Source organism: Siphateles boraxobius, unplaced genomic scaffold (genome assembly GCF_051911475.1).
Source record: "Siphateles boraxobius isolate OS27281-9 unplaced genomic scaffold, OSU_SipBor_1 25, whole genome shotgun sequence".
NCBI lineage: Eukaryota > Metazoa > Chordata > Actinopteri > Cypriniformes > Leuciscidae > Siphateles > Siphateles boraxobius.
This window is the reverse complement of record NW_027508866.1, coordinates 32,608,736-32,628,481: the sequence shown is the minus strand read 5'-3', so window position 1 is coordinate 32,628,481 and position 19,746 is coordinate 32,608,736. Positions and strand designations below refer to the sequence as shown.

Genomic DNA, 19,746 nt, shown 5'->3' with positions numbered 1-19,746 from the left:
CTGCCCCCAGGTGCTGAGCAGAATATGAGCACTGGCACCTCTGCGGGTTCACACAAAGTGCTATGCATCTAATTGCTGGAGTGTCCACTCACAGTCACCGTGTTTCTCCACGGCATACTAATGCACTCGCAGCTCCGCATGCGATGAGTGCCAGTCTGGCCTTGCATACTCCTGGTGTCTGTAGAGCTGATTAGGGGGGATTTTAGCCATTGCTGGAGAGCTGTGCAAACAGAAGAAACAGACTGCTGAGTGTTTGCAGATTAGGTTATTGTTTAGATCTGCTGGCAATGCTCACAATGTTACCGTTTCAATTGAGGATAGTAGATCTGACGTACTGGATCAAGTAGGATTAGAAGGTTAAGAAAGGATTACTATTGACTTTGAGTTGAACGTTTACTATTCTTTAGGTTTTAGGTATTTTGGTTTGGTCAGTCTAACAATACGCCTGTCTATGTTAGCAGTAATTTTCTGCAAATTGTTGTAAAATATAATATTGTTGAAGGATAATAAAAACAACTTTGGCCCAATTAAAATTCTTTGACTAGGAACTGAGATAAAACATGAGAAAAACCCATAATTTCCATCCAAACTCAACCAAGGTCAAGATTTAGTTAAGGTCCTGGAACTACACATGACAGCAAGCTGTCTTTCTTAATTGACAGTCATTCAAAAATAGCTGTGTATATACAAATGGGAATTCTGAATCATTTGCTCACCCTCGTGTTGTTCCAACCCTATGATTTGTTCTTCTATGGAACACAAAATAATCTATTTAGAAAAATGCCAAATTGTTTTCATTTACAATTAAAGTCAATAGGGTTAAAAACAATGACATAATTTTCTTTTTCAGGCGAACTATCCCTTTAAGGCACACAGATTAAAACTGCATCGTTTCTTTGGTTCACACAAATAAGGAAGCATTCTGAAACTACAGTCAGTTAAAAAAGCTGACAGATATCCCTTAACCATGCCTTTCCTTTCTACGGACTGCTCTGGTAAGCACACTTTCTGATCTGTTATACAACTACGCAGCCGATCAAAATTTGGGATCAGATTTATTTTTTTGAAAAGTGCTTAAAATTTATAATGATAAGAAATGTTTTTGAGCACCAAACCAGCATATTAGAATGATTTCTGAAGGATAGTGTGAGACTATAATGGCTGCTAAAAATTCAGCTTTTCCATCACAGAAATACATTTAAAAAAAATCAAATAAATGCAGCCTTGTGAGAATAAGACACTTTTTTCAAAACCATAAAAATATCTTACAGAACCCAAACTATTAAAGTGTAGTGTAAATATAAAAAAACATCAGTTCTATAATATTTTGGTTCTATAATAAGTAAACACTTTCACCAAATTTTATTTTCATTCCTTTCCATAACCTCTCTATACTCCAAAAACAAAATTTCCAGATAAAACTTGCGTTGCGTTGAGGATGAGAGCATGCCACGAAACCTTTCCAGGTTGGCATATACCCAATTTGACTAGCTTTTTTTTAACCAAGTGACAGAAGAATTTGCACTAAAATGCTATAGTTTGATTGGATGCAAAGCCTTTGACACTAAAAACAAAATATGCGTTTCTCCTCCAATTTTAGTTGATATGGGTATTTTTTTCATTATGGTTAGTTTACATTTAACAATGTAATTCCCTGCTCTTTATGACTGTGCTTCAGAAAGTAACTACGAATAATGGATTCTCTCAATCAATACATCCTCTCATTCACAGGAGTCTCTCCACAATCTCAAGAAAATGATATTTGTGTTCATTTTGATATGTACCGCCCACTCGTCTCAAGGCCTCATCTGGGCTTGGAGAAAGCTTCCATGTGATGTGAAACTTAACAACAGCTCTGTTGTCTTGGACTGTTCAGAAAGATCTTTGAAAAGAATCCCGAAAAACCTGATCTGGAATACAACTGAACTAGACTTTGCGAACAATGAAATACATTACCTCCCAAAGGATGCCTTTTGGAATCTGACTAACGTTACACAGATAAACCTCAGAAAGAATCAAATTGAAAAATGCCTTGACAAAGACAAAGGGATTTTCTCAAGATTGGCCTACCTGGAGACTTTGCTACTCGACCATAATAAGATTTCAGCAATTCCTAGAGACCTCCCTCCTGGACTGCAATGGCTGAGCCTCAATTCGAACCGTATCAAGAAAATTGGACCATCAGACTTTGTAGGAACAAAGAAACTCAAAGTTTTGACATTAAATAAGAACTGCTATCATGATGCAAGAATAGAACTGGCAATTCACAATGAAACATTTCAACATTTACAACTAACTGTGCTAGAACTTTCTAGAAATAGAATACAGAAAATACCGTCTGCTTTACCCAGATCCCTCCAAAAACTCTCACTTCTCTTAAATAGGATTGAGCAAGTTCATGCCTCTGACCTGAACAGTCTAACAAACCTGAAAGTGCTTGATTTATCTGGAAACTGCCCTTTTTGTTTTACCGCTCCTTTCCCATGCACTACCTGTCAGACAAAGAATAACGCTCTACAGATTCATCCGGATGCTTTCAATGAACTATCCCAACTGCAGGACCTACGACTGTCTGGAAATTCTTTACAAACAATCGACTCGTCATGGTTCCGGAATCTTACTATGTTAAAGTACTTGTATCTTTCCTTCAACTCATTGATTAGTGAATTTGAAAGCGGACAATTTTTCAGTGTCCTCCCACAAGTGGAAGTTGTAGATTTCTCATACAACAATCCGTCTCAAACATTTTACCCAAGAATTAAACTCTCAAAAGGTTTTGCTAGTTTGAAATCACTGCAAGCACTTCATATGGAAGGCTACATTTTCCACAATCTTTGTGAGGAAAATCTCCGACCTCTGTTTGGTTTGAGAAACCTATCCGTTCTAAACTTGGGAGTTAACTTTCTCCAACAGGTCAATCTCTCATTGTTCAGGAACTTTCACAACCTGTCTTTGATTTCGTTGATTGACAACAGGCTAACATTTACAAGTCCTATTCCCAGACAACGGTGTAGAAGTGGCATTCTTTCTGATGATGATGACGGAAACCGCCGTGAAGGCCCCTACATTCACACAAATGAACAGTTCCGCAATTACCCACCGTTTACCAAACCTGAGTGTCTGGCAACAGGACCAGTTTTGGACCTCAGTAGGAACAACATTTACCACATCAATCCAATTTTCTTCACAGGAACAGAGAATATCACTTGCCTCAATCTTTCCTCCAACTTCATTGCTTCATATTTTAATGGTACAGAGTTTCCTCACTTTCCCAAGCTGAAGTACCTTGACTTGTCTCACAACAGAGTCTACATGCGTTCAGATTCAGCACTGAATGAACTGAAAGAATTAGAAGTTTTGGATTTGAGTCACAACAATCATTACTTTGAGGTGGCGGGTGTCAGGAACACTCTGACATTCCTGGAAAACCTTCAGTTCCTCAAAGTGCTGAATCTCAGTTGGAATGAGATAAATACACTGACCAATAAGACACTTCGGAGCGACTCCCTGAAGGAGCTACAGTTTCAAGCCAATCGACTAGATATAATGTGGAAGAAGGACCGTGGATTTAAAGGTCTTTTTAAGTCTCTTTCAAACCTAACACATCTCGATATATCCTTTAACAAACTTTCCGAAATACCAGACGATATTTTCAGCTATTTTCCATGTACGCTTAAATATCTTGGCATGAGCAGGAACACACTTGCTGATTTTGAGTGGGAACAGCTCAAATATTTACCCCAGTTGGAGACTCTGGATCTAAGCAAGAACAAATTGAGTAAAGTCACTAGAAAACTATCAAAACATACAAATTCATTGAGGGTCTTAGACTTGAGTCATAATCTGATCGTCACGTTGAAACACAGCATTCTCAAAGATGTCAAAAGCTTGATGATCCTTAATCTTGCTTTCAACCACTTAAAACATATCAGTGACACTTCCTTCCAGACAGGTAATGATCACTACCTACGAACACTGTACCTGCAGAGAAACCCTATCCACTGCTCCTGTGACCTTCTGGACTTCATTCTCTGGTTAGAGAAAAGTGACACTGTTATTCCACGTCTAGCAACGGACATCTTGTGCGACCTTCCGGAATCCAAAAGGGGACATCCAATGGTCAATCTGGACTTTAAAAATGCCTGCATCAACAATAGTATTGATCAAATCCTATATGTACTCACCTCATCTATCATCATTGCCATGATGTCTTCAACTATCGCAATACATGTGTTCTACTGGTACATATCCTACATTTATAATTTCTGGAGAGCCAAAATTAAAAGTTATTACTTGAAGACGACTGACTGCACCTATGATGCCTTTGTTTTGTATGACACCGAGGATCCAATGGTGGCAGATTGGGTACTGAACCACTTGCGTTTTGAGTTGGAAGATAGAGGAAGAGGAGTTCGTCCACTCTGTCTGGCAGAAAGAGATTGGACTCCTGGTACACCGATCATGGATAACCTGAACCAGAGCGTACACCGGAGTCGGAAGACGATATTTGTGTTGACAGAGGGATTTGTTCACAGTGGGATTTTTAAGATGGCGGCTTTCCTAGCACAGCAAAAGCTGCTGGAAGAGGGTGTGGACGTGATGGTGTTGGTTTTGTTGGAACCGGTTCTTCGGCAGTCAAGAATCTTAAACTTGCGGCGCTGCCTGTGTGGACAGAGTGTGCTAGAGTGGCCCAGAAACCCAGCGGCGGAAGGCTGGTTTTGGCAGAGCCTGAGAAATGCAGTTAGGTTTGAGAGTCAAGGTGTGCAAAGCAAAATGTTTAAAAACTACTTCAGCGGACGGTGAACTGGTAAAAAATTTGAACTTTCTGTTTAAATAGTCTACTTCTTCCTCCTGAACTATTTGTGATTACCATTAGCATTGGGGAAGTTTTCACATTTATTTGTATTAGTAAATATATTGTTTAAAATTAGTATATTTATAAAAGTAAAGTGTTACTCATTATAAAAACTGCCATACATTTTAACGGAAAGTAATGTTTTGAGTTACTTTTGAGTTATTTTTTCCCACCATCAGCTACCTGAATCTCTCTTCTCCAGAGCAAAAAAAAAAAAAACTTTTCTTCCATTAGTATGACACACTCCCTAGAACTACATTCCCATTATGCTTTTACTTTTTCTGTACATCGGAAAATGAATTAAGCAAATAAAATCAACTAATTAAATAAATAGAAAAGTAATGCACATTGCATATTTGGAAAAAGTAACACTGATGTCATGGTGCAAATTGATCAAGTAATGCTTTGTTTTACTAATGACTAAATAATCTGATAAATGTAACAAGTAACACACTACTCATTACCAAGTGCTTATCTAATGAAACCAATGTGTCATGAGATTTTCGCCATTCTGTGTCAAGAAGACCTTCCTTACCAATGCAGTAACTTCCTTCTTAAACTAATTTTAACAACTTCCCATCAGCCTCAGTTATGGTGCAATCAGAGTCACATTTGTACAGGAAATACTGTGATGTACTTTATCACTCTAGAGAACGATACAGCGTGGTGACAGATTTTTATCAGTGCCTTTTGTGGACTCACATAGTTACGATACACAAACACACAGATACTCCAGCTCTCTACGTCCTTCCCTTTTTCATCTTTTATTCATCATGAAACCAGTGATGAAAAATTCATGACTCCAGGCAATGAAATGAATGCAAAATGAAAACTGTGGGCGTATAAAAAAAGGGTGAGAGAAATAATGTCTCTATCTAGGTGATGCTGACACAAGGTGCGGATCACAGCGAGGGCAGTGGGTTCTGGAGAACAACTCTGCTGCTAACTCTTTCTATTGTAAGAAAGTAGATAAAGTTCTGATGGACCAGTTTCATTTCCAGCATTACGAGAACCTAGGCTACTACACTGTATTCTTGCTGAACAATATTGTGCAGTATGATGAGCTTAACTGCCCAAAAATCACACATCTACTTGGGGGGATCCAGGAGAAAGAAAGCAAAAACTTAGGCCCTAAAGTGCATCATATGGAATACTTTCATGAATAAATGAAGTTAACTTAAAGTCCCTAAATAATCAATGGTAAAAGCAAGGGAAAATAGAGTAGTTCCATTTAACACCCTCATATGGTTATAGCCAGAGCCATAATCACATTTGAATAAACCACATTCAATTCGTACATTAAAATGTTAATTTCATGTAGGACATGCATATCTAAAAATATTTAGACACATTGAAATTATAAATAAAAATGGTTATGTTTGGAATAGCATACTACCATACTAATTCTATTTGCTATTATGAAATATGTAAAACAAAAAACAATATAGTATAGACCTTATGCACCAGAGAAACGAGGGCGCCGCCATCTTTAGAATATTGTCTTTGAACTTCCGTTTTTGCAGTCGCTCTGTATATTTCTATTCTATGGCATCGCTGTCCAGGACTAATTAGCTGGTGAAGTGGATTTACTTATTGTAGAGTTAATGGAAGTTATCATGAGCATTGTAATGTTTATCATAAACATTATAAAGCATGTGTCTTAACAAATGGACCTTGGAATTTTTTTAAACGAGCCGTTCATTCATAACTACGCAAGAACGAGCTCAGCGCTGAAAAGGGGCGTGGCTACATAAGGTCTATACTAATGTTTAAAACGTAGGCCTTATTATTGTATACGGCATAGGCCTGGGGCCTGTACCATGAAGCCGGTTTAGGTGGCTAGCCAGCTATGTTTCAGCTTAGTTTCCGCCAACTCTGGGTTTTAGGTACTATGAAAGCAGCTCGGCTTTAATCGGGGTTCGTTGCCATGGTATCTTACGCTGCACGGCTAGCCTGCTCCGGGGCAGGTTAAGTTCTGGATTCGAGAGCTCAGACTGAAGTTTGACCAATCAGCTGTGAGCAAAGAAACATATAGGTGACGTAACTGATTCCCAGCGTCTGTTCTCTGTTGCAATGGCTTCACCTTTTCTCCCAAATCCCGTGGACATCTCCGCGCAAATTGTTAGACGAGCACTTCGTAGAGAAAGAGTTTATAGGGACAGACAAAATCCCTTTGACTTTCCTGATATTTACTTGTATGAAAGATACAGATTTTCCGCGGAAGGAATGTCTTATCTTTGCGAACTTCTTGAGCCGCACATAACAAATGTTACTCGTCGAAGCCATGCACTTAATGTACCGCAAATGGTATGTATTGCGTTGCGGTTTTTTGCAAGTGGTACATACTTGTATGCGGTCGGTGATGCAGAGAATCTAGGGAAAAACACGGTCTGTCGAACAATTCGCAAGGTGGTCCTCGCTCTGCAGGGGTACATAAATAGCTTCATTGTGTTCCCTGGACATTTATCCACCATGTCCATAAAAGAGGGCTTTTATAAAATTGCCGGTAAGATATATTGATAGGGTGACATCACATGAACAAATGTAGCCTTTCACACAAATTTTTTTTTGATTATGTGAACAGAAAGTCCTTTCACAGCCTTAATGTTCAGGTAGGGCTACTATACCCTATGTGAAATTATTTTTATTTGCATTGAGATCAATCTTTAAATAAATAGTAACTAACAGATAGGACAATGATTTACTGTACATTTCATCTGCAGATGACTTGTGATCATGAATGCATGATCACAAGCTTGGATTCCAAATGGCCTGGCTCAGTGCATGACACACGCATTTTCCGTGAGTCTATTTTGTGTCAGCGCTTTGAGGAAGGCAAGTTAAATTTGGTACAGTACACTTTACATTTTTTATTTTAATGGCAAAACTTACAAATTTTTCCCCTTTTCTGTTCTATGACAGGGCTTTTTGATGGCCTGTTGGTAGGAGATAGAGGTTATGCATGCCAGAGGTTTTTGCTAACGCCCTATCCTGACCCCCAGACAGGGCCACAAAACCGCTTCGATGTGGCCCTCAGTAAAACCAGGGTCAAGATCGAGATGACCTTTGGCATCCTAAAGGCACGTTTCAACTGTCTTAGGCGTTTAAGAGTGTCACCAGAGCGGGCATCACAGATAGTGGCTGCATGTGCCATTCTGCATAATATAGCCACTATCAGAAAGGAACGAGAACCACCACAAAACCAGCTTCTCCCTGATGAAATTGACCCCATCACACTTGACCACCCAGCTGGGGCAGCTGTCAGAGATGCGATCACATCACAATATTTTACTTAATAAAAGCACACTGACACTGCAGATAGGACTCAAACTGTTTTATTGGTCATGTGACTAGGGAGGAAGAAAGAGAGCAAGAAAATTACATTAATAGACATTCATAGTGTTCATACTAAAGCGTTACTTGTTTAAAAAAAAGTTCACAAACGGAGATCTGTTTTTTCCAGCTGTTTGATCTCCAATTTAATTTTTTTAATTTGGAGCCTCCTCAGCTCACAGTCTAGCTCCTTTAGCTCACAGTCTAGTTCTAGGCTCCTTTTATAAAGGGCCCTGACTGAGTCTGTTTCCACCTGAAACAATTCCACCACAAACATGATCATTACAAGTTTTCTGGAGGTTGATCAAATCACAAAAAGTGGCATGACTATCTACAAACATAGGACTGACTGTAATTTATGTCAAGGGTTTAAAGCATTACCTTGTTCACATTCCTTCTGTAGCCCATTGAGGTAGAGGCTTCAGTTTCTGGGGCAGGTTGTGAAAAATCCTACAATAAAAGAGATGTGTAAGGGCCAGTCACTTAATTATGACATTCAAATGTGTGCCGTAATAAAAAGCCCAGTGCATTCACCTCAGCAACTGTCTCAGAACACACAGACAGAGTGTCTTCATCATTTGGTTCACCCTAATAAATAAAAGGCTAATATAAAGCATAACTGTTATAAAGCAGGCTATGTTCATGGTGTTCTGTCTGCTGCATATACTGACCTCTGTGTGGGAGACTGTGTGCATGTGTGCTGGCTTCAACAGGGACACTGTATTTCCCTCTACTGCAGAATAGAGTCAGCCAAATTTAACCCTTTTTAAAACATTAGTAATGCATTGCACACACATACCCAGTGTCACTTGCTTCGAGGAGCCAGCACCAGGGTCAGACTGTACAGCACTTGCAATGCCATCCATAATCGGCCGTCCCTTATTATTACTCAGCGCCAACTCCTCGGCCACAGTGTAATTTTGAGGAGGTGGCCCTCCCCCAGTTTTCCTGATTTCACATTTTTTTCTGTTTGCTGCAAACAAGTTTTTATGAATAAATGTTCACAAAAATAATAAAAGGTTGTGGTAAATACTCACCACTTTGAATTATATTTTTATATTTTGTCTTGATCTGCTGCCAAGAACGTTTGGAGTTGGGGTTGCATCTAAAAATATATGAATATCAATCTTTCTTAGGAATAGCCTATACATTCACATTTTACATACATCTACACACACGTATGTACAGTATGCATGCATGCATGTATATCAACACGAATACACACATGTTTATTTTAGCATTTAATACATTTTTAATATGATTACATCATTTTACATTAATTGTTTAACTTACGCACTAACGCAATCAGCAATCTTCCTCCAAGAATCTTCTCTTGCTTTGGCAGCAGATACAGTGTTACTGCGTGCTTGAAAAACACTTTTATATTCTTCATATTTTTGAATAATTATCTCTTGCTCCTGCGCGGAAAAATATATAGCTCTCGCTCTATCCATTTCGAACGCGTATGGGTTGTTCAGTGCCGACGTCACTCTTTTATGTGCACGCGCTCGTGGATTAATCATAAGTTAAGATCAAAGCCTGAGTTGACAGAGAAAGTTGATGAGCTGCGTCATGGTACCAATAAAGCCTGATTGCATCGGTTCGGTTTTGTCAACTCAAAACTAATCCTGTAACCCCGAGTTTGTTCAGCTACCTTCATGGTACAGGCCCCAGGTGTTAATTCACATAATAAAACAAATTAAACAGTATGCAGTGTAACTCTGCAGTAACCACTAGCATTCCATTCGAACACAACCCTTGATTGTTGCCTATTAGCGCTTACCTTAGATGTTTACACAAAGTTTGCCACAAGAATTGAGGATGATGTAGGACAGATCCGTTCTGCGCATGACATGTAGCCAGAGACAGTTGGTCTTAAGTGATGTGATGTGAATGCAGGTAAGTGTACCTCCCTTGCATTGGGTTGTTTCAAAGGGCGTAAATACTACTTACCTACTCCATTGCTTAAACCTAAAAATCAAGCGTCCAGTTTTTCCAATGATTCAAAATTTGATATGCTGCCTGCACGCTCATTTATGATTGAGGCCTACCGTAAACTCGCGCCAATTTGAGAAAAATTTTTTGTCGCCGCGTGGGCGACAGCAGCGTTATCGAAAATGAAAAAAAGATGAAAAAATGTCATTTTGTTTTTAGTGGACCGCGGCTATCATCGTTTTAATTGTAATGATAAATATGAAGCAACCAATGTCAAACTGGTAATTATGGAAGCTTCCACCACTAAATAAATAAATAATAATAATAATAGGCCTAGCGACTTTTTATCTCACAATTCTGACTTTTTTTCTCACAATTGCGAGTTTAGATCTCCCAATTCTCACTTTATTTCTCAGAATTGCGGGATATAAAGTCAGAATTGTGAGATATAAAGTCAGAATTGCGTAATATAAAGTGTCAATTGTGTGATATAAAGTCAGAATTGTGAGATATAAAGTCAGAATTGTGAGATATAAACTCTCAATTGCGAGTTATAAAGTCCAATTCTATGGGGGAAAAAATACGGACTTTTTTCCTCTCAGAATAGTTTATATCTCACAATTCTGACTTTATATCTCATAATTCTGACTTTATATCACGCAATTCTGAGAAATAAAGTGAGAATTGCGAGATGTAAACGCGCAATTGTGAGAAAAAAAGTCGCAATTATTATTATTTATTTATTTAGTGGCGGAAACAAGCTTCCATAGGTAATAGATACATTTCCCTCAACAAAATTTTCTCGCACATCTCTCTGCACAGGTTAAAAAACCACTTATGTAAACACGTCACACGACATTGCATACATCACTGTTTTATGCTACACCAAAATGAATAGTCAGAATAGATAAGATGTTTTGAAATCTTAAGATAACTTTTTATTTCAGCCATAACACTGGACGCTCTGCTGAAAACGCCTAGCACTGGGCCTTCAGAGCGTTTTGGCAGGGCCGCGTTTTTTCAGTTGAGACGATTCGTTGCAATGATACAGAATATCCGCAGCAGTTTACTTGTAACTGATTTCGCAGATAATTTGTTTCATACTACAAATTTATTTTTCATCCATTTTGTTCGGTTAACTCTGCTGGTTGATGTCGTTGTACAGAAAGAATGTTGTGACTGTTGGTCGGTGTGATATTTGAACAATTCCAATCTGAACAACGACGTCAACCAGAAGAGCTAACCAAACAAAATGGAAGAAAAATGAATTTTTAGTATGAAACAAATTAGTAAACTGTGCTGCGAATATATTCTGTATCATGGCAACGAATCGTCTCAACTGAAAAAACGCTGTGCTGCCAAAAGGCTCTCAAGCGCCCACAGCTAGGCGTTTTCAGCAGAGCGTCCCTTGTTTTCATCTGGCTAAAAATGCTTTGGTGGACACACGGCCTAAGGGCGCTTTGCCACCTGCCTCATTTAGTTCGGTTGAATCGCACTATAGTTTGTTTTCCCCCTTGCTGCGGTTTGTTTGGGCAGGTGTGAAAGCAGCAATCGCACACCCGAGTGCCAAAGAACTGCGCATTTTTGGACTAAACCAGCTGCCGTAGTCATTATGGATGATGAGCATGACACTGTTTAGCAACATCAAAGTCCGTCTACGGAAAGCCTGGCCACTCCCTATTATTATTGTACCAAATTTCGGTTGTAGTTCCACCAGAGTTCCACTGGGTGGCAATCGTCCGAGTGCAAAATGAATGGGAGTCTATGGGGCTAGACGGCTAAATTTGTCTCTTTCACCCGATTGCCGTTGAGAAATCTCAGATTTGAATGTAGGTTTTGCAAGTTCAACAGGTGTTATAGATCGAAAGTTGAATGAACGAGTACTTATGTCCTTTTGATTTCTTACAGGTTGAGTTGTTGTTGCCCATAACACGCTAGCATTCTGCTAATGGACGCTGATTGGTCAGTGAAGGACTGTTACGACATACCACCTGATGGCATCGTGGCATCCGAAGCGGGACCAGAATGTTCAGGCGGACTTAAATCTTCTAGCATGTGTATTTACCTGTGTCAGCTGTGTTGTCGATGCCTCGAGAGACAAGAAAGTGCAGAGTGCGAAAGCACCAAAGTGACTGAAGGATTGCCGTAAAGCAGTTCTCTGATCGTACTATGTGTATGATGTCATTGACATTTTAAAAGACTTTTTAAAGCAAATAAGTGACTATAAAAAATCTCACACCCGGTTCAAGTCGAACAAGCCTATCATCTGATTCGGACCAGAGCAATCAGTGTGGTGTGAAAAGGAACCAAAACGCCTGAATTCGGACCAAATCGCCCTTAGTCTGGACCAAATGAACCGAACTACAGATGTGAAAGCACAATGCATGTTTGAGCTTACACTGATATATCTTAAAATATGACAGTGCCATTGTTTTGTCTCAAGATACACACAAGTAATGATTTTTTTTTCTAAGGCACATTTATAAAAGCTACTTAAATGTCCTAATTGACCTAAGGCCTAATACTGGCTAAGTCTAAGCCCTGTCTGTAAAACTGGGCCCTAAAGTCCAATTCTGAGTGAAAAAAAATTGTTTTCTCGGAATTTTTAGTTTATATCTAACAATTCTGACTTTATAACTCGAAATCACGTGTTATAAAGTCAGAATTGTAAGATTTAAACTCAAGATTCTGAGAAAATTTTATAACTCACAATTGAAAAAAAAATAAAAAATCAGAATTGCGAGATAAAAAGGCGCAATCACCTTTTTATTCTGTGGCAGAAACAAGCTTCCATAATTATTAGATAATTTGTAAGTATAAATATAAACAAGATAACATAAACTTGGCTCAGCTTATCGTTGCCTGCATATGCAGTGCAGTACAGTACAGTACAGTACAGTACCTTACCGAGCTCCAGGGAGCGTGAACATCAGACACTCCCTGGAGCGCCAGCTGTCAGTACACAGATGCCGGCCCCATAGGAACCTACACTAACCCCAGTGGTGGATGTACAGAGCCCACCAGCACACAGCTTCTGTGTAATGAGACAGGGCCTTTCCCTGACAGTCCACCCCTGAGTGAATACTGCGCCTGACATACAGCCACAAAGCGTGATGGTAGTCGTTTGACAACTCCCTCGTCACAAACTCAGAATACGAGCACAAACAAAATGCTCTCTCTCTATTCATTAGCATTGTTCTGTAAGTTGCTGGGACTCCTTCTGCTTGTGTTGTTGAGTTTTGGGGCCCACTGAGACTTGAATGAGGGGGAACCCCACTGTAGTGTGAACATGAGTGTGTGTGGTCCTCCTGGCTTTTTTTATTCGGCATTATTAAAGAGAACATGCTAGTGGCTAATTAGGCATTGAAGCACCCCCCTCTCTTCTCATCGCCGAGTTAGCATCTCTCTGGTAAACTGATTGCTTATGTTGAGTTTTGTGCCATTTCGCTGACATTGACCCCCACCACAACGCTCCAGATGCCATGCTGCGACGTGACTGGAAAGGCAGAGCAGGAGCTTGGAGGCTCTTTTTCATTTCATTGGTTCATCAACGGGCCAGTGAAATCAGCACAACACAGAAAATTAAATGCATGACTAAGACTAAGACTAAATAATGCCTTTACAGCCTTATTTTGTATAATGATTTTGGGGTTTTGATCTTGGTTTCTAGTCATATCTAAAAAAAAAAAAAATTTTTTACATGTTAACTTTAATATTATTTTATTGTTCATAAAGATTTTTAAATCAAAAAGATTGGGGAATCTCACAAAACCTGTCAGCACATGCCCAACTCATATTTAACTAATAAGAAATTATATTTTACATAAAAATAAAGCATGCATTAAAGCCAAGTTTATTTATATCAATTAATCACCCCAATCTTGATGCATCTTTTTTTTTTTATATACATGACTACTTTTTTCACACTGTGTGACTGATGCGAAAACCCATAATGTGGCCTAATTTTTATGCCAAATATTTTTTTTCTTTTAATGTGAAATGTGACTTGGAGGTATTTTCATGAGATTTATAATTTACTGTACGAGTCGATTTGTTTTTGTGCTTTAATCAATTATTTTAAAAAAAAATCCATGCTAAACCGTGCTAAATCGATTTGAACTAAAACTTCAGATTCTTTTTCCCATTTAAGGCTGGATTTGTCTATTGGGAAAAAAGTGTTTCCCCATGGATATTGGGGTTTGCAGGAAAATGAGCATGTTTTAGATATAGCCAATGGCAGTCGACTCTATTATAGATTTAATATAGAGGGCATTCCTGAGAGACACACAAGATTTCTTTCCTTTTCTCGCTCTCTTTCTTTCTCTTTGAGTGTTTTGATTTGAATATCCTAAGGTGCCATGACCTGAGAAAGTATTAATGGCATCAGTGCCACTTTAAGTGGGTCATTTGGAGGTTCAGACGTATGAAATGCTGTCGCATTCTGGGGCAAATCATTGCTGCATGGCATACGCATCTTTATGATGTGAAATGCATTATGAGTGAACCAGACCATGTAACAGATTTGGAACGGTTTTATTTGAACTCTTGCTATTATTTTGAAAGTTCTTAATAGGGAATTATTGCAGGATATACAACCATTTGAAGTGTATCACTAATGGTGTTTGTTAATGGTAAAACTACTTTTTTATTTATTATAGTTTTTGATACAGACGTGAATGATCCCTCAAATTATAACGTAAAATAATTCCATAGATTTATATTGAAGCATGGACTCAATCTTATTGCCAGTGTTGGGGAAAGTTACTTTTAAAAGTAATGTGTTACAAATCAATATTGCGTTACTTCCTAAAAAAGTAACTAATTGCATTACTTACTAATAATGGAAAGTAATCTGTCATGTTACTTTTGCGCTATGATGAAGAAATTAATAATCATATTTTTAAAATTACTGCCTTGATCAACACAAAATAGGGGTCATTTGAAAGCTTAGACTCTGAGCTTTACAATGCATTTACCTTATTTGATTAACTCTTAAGTGCTGAGTTATTTGCTGTTAAATAAATAAAAACAATTGTACTATGTACTGTAAAATGTCAAAAACATCATACAGCTCAGATAGTCATGTGTCATATGTCATTTTAAAGGTACCATGGAGTAGAAAACAACAAGCACAATTGTTTTGGGCTTTGACTAAACTTGAGCGAGTTTTTGTTCGTGAAGCCCTGCAAGACCTATATGTAAATAACAGATGCAGCATTTATGTCATGTTTTTGTATGTAACTTCAGAAAAAATGATCAGATCTTGGAAAATAGTACATCATTGTTTACAGCAGATTGTCATGATTAAATAGAGACCAAAACTCACCATAATTCATCACTTATATCTAAATATATTCCTCATGGAGGTATAACACAAATAAAACCCAACAGATGCACATGTAGCTAAAGAAAAGGTAGCTTTCACATGTCGTTTTCGCTCATAACTTCATGAAACATGCATAGATCATGGAAAATCCTGATTAAAAAGAGCCCAAACTCAACATAATCCGTCACTCAAATGTAAATATATTCCTAATGGAGTCATAATACACATTACACTCATAAAGCCTTACAAAAGTAGCATTCATGTGGCGTTTTTTGCTTGTAACTTCATTAAACATGCACAGATAATGGAAATGATTGGAATGGAAAAGCAGATTCACACGATTAAAAAGAGTGGAATTTCACCAAAAAATAATTTATTTCCTTCCTGGGATATTGCATGTTAAATAAGAAAGATATGTGAAATTTGCCTTGAGCACACTTTTATTATTTGTCTTTTATCAGCAGTTTCTAAGTAATGAGAATTTCCAAATGTAAAAAGTTATTCTATCAAACGATACCTACCTTTTGACTCTCCTTGCTATAGTTTTGGAATTGAGTCTTTACTTTTGTGTATGTTACTTGTAATGCGTTACTGCTTATTGCTTTAATACGTGGATTTATTTCATATTTTACTAGTACGAAGCTTGTACTGGTGATGTATTCATAAACCCAAAGAGAGTTCATGAAAACTGTAGAAAGAACCACTTCAGTGCCTGTTTTCCCTGGATTCACTGTCTTTCAGGAAGAAAACATTTTTGCTAAATGATAAAATTGTCTTCCTTCTCTGTAGGCCAGAAACAAAAAGGGACATTCAGTTGAGAATAAACATGCTTGAAGGGGCTCTAAACACACTTCAAATACTCACGTAATGTCTAAAGAGAGAAGGAATAGATAACACTGGCTTCCGATCTTTTGTACTACAGATCAAAATGGGACGTGCTCTAGCCTACAGCCTGTGGTAATTATCTTTATCTGAGAGCCAACAGTGTTTGAGAGGAGAGAGCCAGAGGGCGACAGTGCACGAGTTTACTGAGGAGTGAAGGATCATCACGGTGGCTCTGTGACGACTTCAATTAGTAAAAACCTTTAAACGTGTTATTCAGCTGAGCTATCTGTATCAGATACTGCTGGGATTGGAACAGTACTGAAAAACCACATGCTTTTGTTTCATGTTTGTTTGCTGAGTTTTTTGTGGATGCTGTTTTGGTGTTGTAATTAATGTAGCAACATTTTAAATGTATCAGTCAATTAATATCTCTTCCTTCACACATTTTTCTCTGAAGAAAAAAAGACTCCAGTAATCTCACAAAGTCTCTAACTTAAATTTGTGATGAAATATCTACTATCAAATTTCGAAACAACTCTCAAAACCAAATTATCTGCTATCCCATCATACACAGAACATTGTTGTAATGTTATGCTTTCTGTTCTTATCAGTTTTTTAATGTTCCAGGAATTTTCAATAAAAGTTGCAAAAGAACGTTTCAGGAAGTTTTTTTTTTTTGACAACCTTATAAGAATGAACATGTATGTACAGACTAAAGAATATTCTCTAATATGTATTTCATTTCATAACCTTCCTAGAATATTGAAGGGAGGTTTTTTTGTTGGGACTGTTTTCTAATATTTACATTTCATGATCAATCTACATTTTGCAGCTATCTACACAGTGACTGATATTAGTGTAATACAGCATTTCATTAAATTTAGAAATTAAGATATATCCTTTATCTATGAATGAAACCATTAAATATTTTTCAGTGTTTTTTGTACTATTTAGTGGTGCTAAAAATGTATCCATTTCATTTTCTGATTCAGATAGTGAACTGCATTAACTTGCTGATAGATAGATAGATAGATAGATAGATAGATAGATAGATAGATAGATAGATAGATAGATAGATAGATAGATAGATAGATGGATAGAGAGAAACCACTATGAAACTACTAAAGATAATATCAGTGGTTATTTCCAATAACCTCCCCTCATATTTCTCATCTCATCTGTTTTTACTTTTGTCTTCACACTTGCTCTCTCTCTCTCTCTCTCATGTTAACCTGTCGATGGCGTGTGCGGTGTGACTCTGACCTCCATCTGCCCATATGTGACTCTTCACCCTCCCACGAGACCCCTGCGCTCCGTTCTGACAGCCCGTGATTAATTACTCACCCTTATGATTCATGCCTTAGAAATATTTCACAATAATGGACAACAGGTGGTCCTTCAGGACATTATTTTAAAGGCACATGTGTGTGTGAACCTGCTAGAATATGTATTCGGATGATGATTGAATGTGTGTATGAATGGTGATATATGCTGATATAATTTAACTTTCGGTGGTGTAGTCTCCACTTTTTTTTACACACTAAAATGTTTTCAAGAACTTGAACATTTTTGAAAGAAGGATGGCAGGTTATGTATAGAAATAAAAGTCATCAATTAATTTTTGTACTTTAATACTTTCTATTTCTCCGTTAAATATGTAGAGAAAACTATAACTAAGACATTTATAGGTTGATTCTCATTAAAATCCCATGCAACTAATACTGTGACTGTGGAACATTGCTGTTTTTGAGCATCTCGACATCTTTCAACCAATTGCGTGAGTTTGAGAAACCTGTTTGAAAGCAGTTATTATTTTTGCAATTCCATCCGGTGGCACTAGTGGTGCAGAAATTACACAATTAAGCTTTAAAACAAAAGATAAATGAACATTTTCTGAAGAAAAAAATTGCTGTCCTTGCACGTCACCTTAATTTTGAAGTGTGCTTGAAAATGTTCAGTATTTGCTATTTCTTTGCTGCTACAGTTGGCCTATGAGTGCTTTATAGTCAAGTCAAGTCACCTTTATTTATATAGCGCTTTTTACAATACAAATTGTTTCAAAGCAGCTTTACAGAGATAACAGGAAAGTAAAGTTGTAATAGTATTGTTAAATTCAAAATTTAAATGTTAAATGTCCCCATATAGTGTGCTTCAGGTGGTTGGTGTTTTAGATGGTTGCTATGGATCTCCAAGGGGTTGCTAGGGTGTTCTAGATGGTTGCTGGGGTTTTATAGGTTATTTCCAGGTTGTTGCTTTTCACCCGTTTTATCATCCACCACTCGAAAACTCTAAGTCCAAAAAAAACAGATTAACAGCACTATTCTTGAATAAGACAAGCAAATTAAGCACAAATGGTGTATGAGCTCCATGCAAACTTTTAACACTTAAAGGTATTGGGTATGCAATGTGTTTCTAATGCACTTTTTGCCAAATTTGTTTAAACTGTCTTTATATACCAATACATAGGTGTTTCTCAATGTCAAGGAAGGATCCTCGGAAGACGTTATTTCGAGGATGCTACGTCATCGAAGGACTGTTCCAATGTCGAGGATCCTCAGAATTTCAACCAAGGACTGAGTCCTTCGTTCGAAAAATATCCCATACACAGGAAAGGATGCATATGTGTAGCCTTCGCGCTCTCAAATCACCCACAATCCTATGCGGCAACTTTGCTATCTTGTTCAAAAAATAAAAAATGTCAGACGTTAGCAGAGTCGGAGCAATAACGGGGCACTATGCTTGTAGATGTAAGTTACCATACATTTGTTATAACTGTTGTACATATAAGTAAAGTTTAACGTTTAAATGCCAGTACAAATTACTACCGTATTGATATTACAAATTATACAAATATATACAAATTACGTTATTGATGGCTAACTGAACCGGACCTGTCATTTAGCTTGGTTGCCGTCACCGCCATTTCTTTTGTAAATAACTAGTTAAGTTAGTTAACTAGTTAAATTAGCAGAAGAGAATTCTTTTAAAAGCATTTAAAATCGTACTGGCCCCAAACTTTTGAACGGTAGTGTACATCATAACTTTTTGATCTTTTTGAATGTTTGCAGCGCCAAAAGCAGACCTTTTCACTGACGTAATGACGCAATGACGTGCACTTGCTAGCCTGTTCCATTTACGTGTTCTCCGAATGCTAAAGAGGAGCCTCGCCTAGCCTCTGAAGGAAATTACTTGGAAGGATCAATCCTGCCAAGGAAGTATCCTTGACATTGAGAAACGGCTATGAGCCATATCTAAAATGGAAGTACTCTGAAAAGGAGCTTATAAAAACGGAGTGTCTGTAGTCCTCTCAGGGCTGCAATAAACACAGCTCATTATTCTATTCGGACCGAGTGCTCTGATTGACTGGGCGACTGTCACTCTCCCTCGTTGCTATGGCTACCAGCCTTTCTGCAACAGGAGCTGCCCACATGCGCGCACTCGGTTGACTCGCTCATTTCGGAAGAGGAGAGGC

The 19,746-nt window shown here is 37.9% G+C and overlaps 1 protein-coding gene across 1 annotated transcript; it reads left to right on the top strand.

Moving 5' to 3' along the window:
* The first annotated feature begins 955 nt into the window (after positions 1-955).
* tlr8b (toll-like receptor 8b) lies at positions 956-5,790 on the top strand. Its single transcript, XM_077243557.1, has 2 exons — positions 956-995; positions 1,732-5,790. Exon 2 carries the CDS (start codon positions 1,756-1,758, stop codon positions 4,801-4,803), a length of 3,048 nt encoding a protein of 1,015 aa, XP_077099672.1. The 5' UTR covers positions 956-995; positions 1,732-1,755; the 3' UTR covers positions 4,804-5,790.
* Positions 5,791-19,746: the final 13,956 nt, after the last annotated feature.

Coding starts and splice junctions, on each gene's coding strand:
- tlr8b (XM_077243557.1), top strand. CDS start 1,756: ATGATATTTGTGTTCATTTTGATATGTACCGCCCACTCGTCTCAAGGC.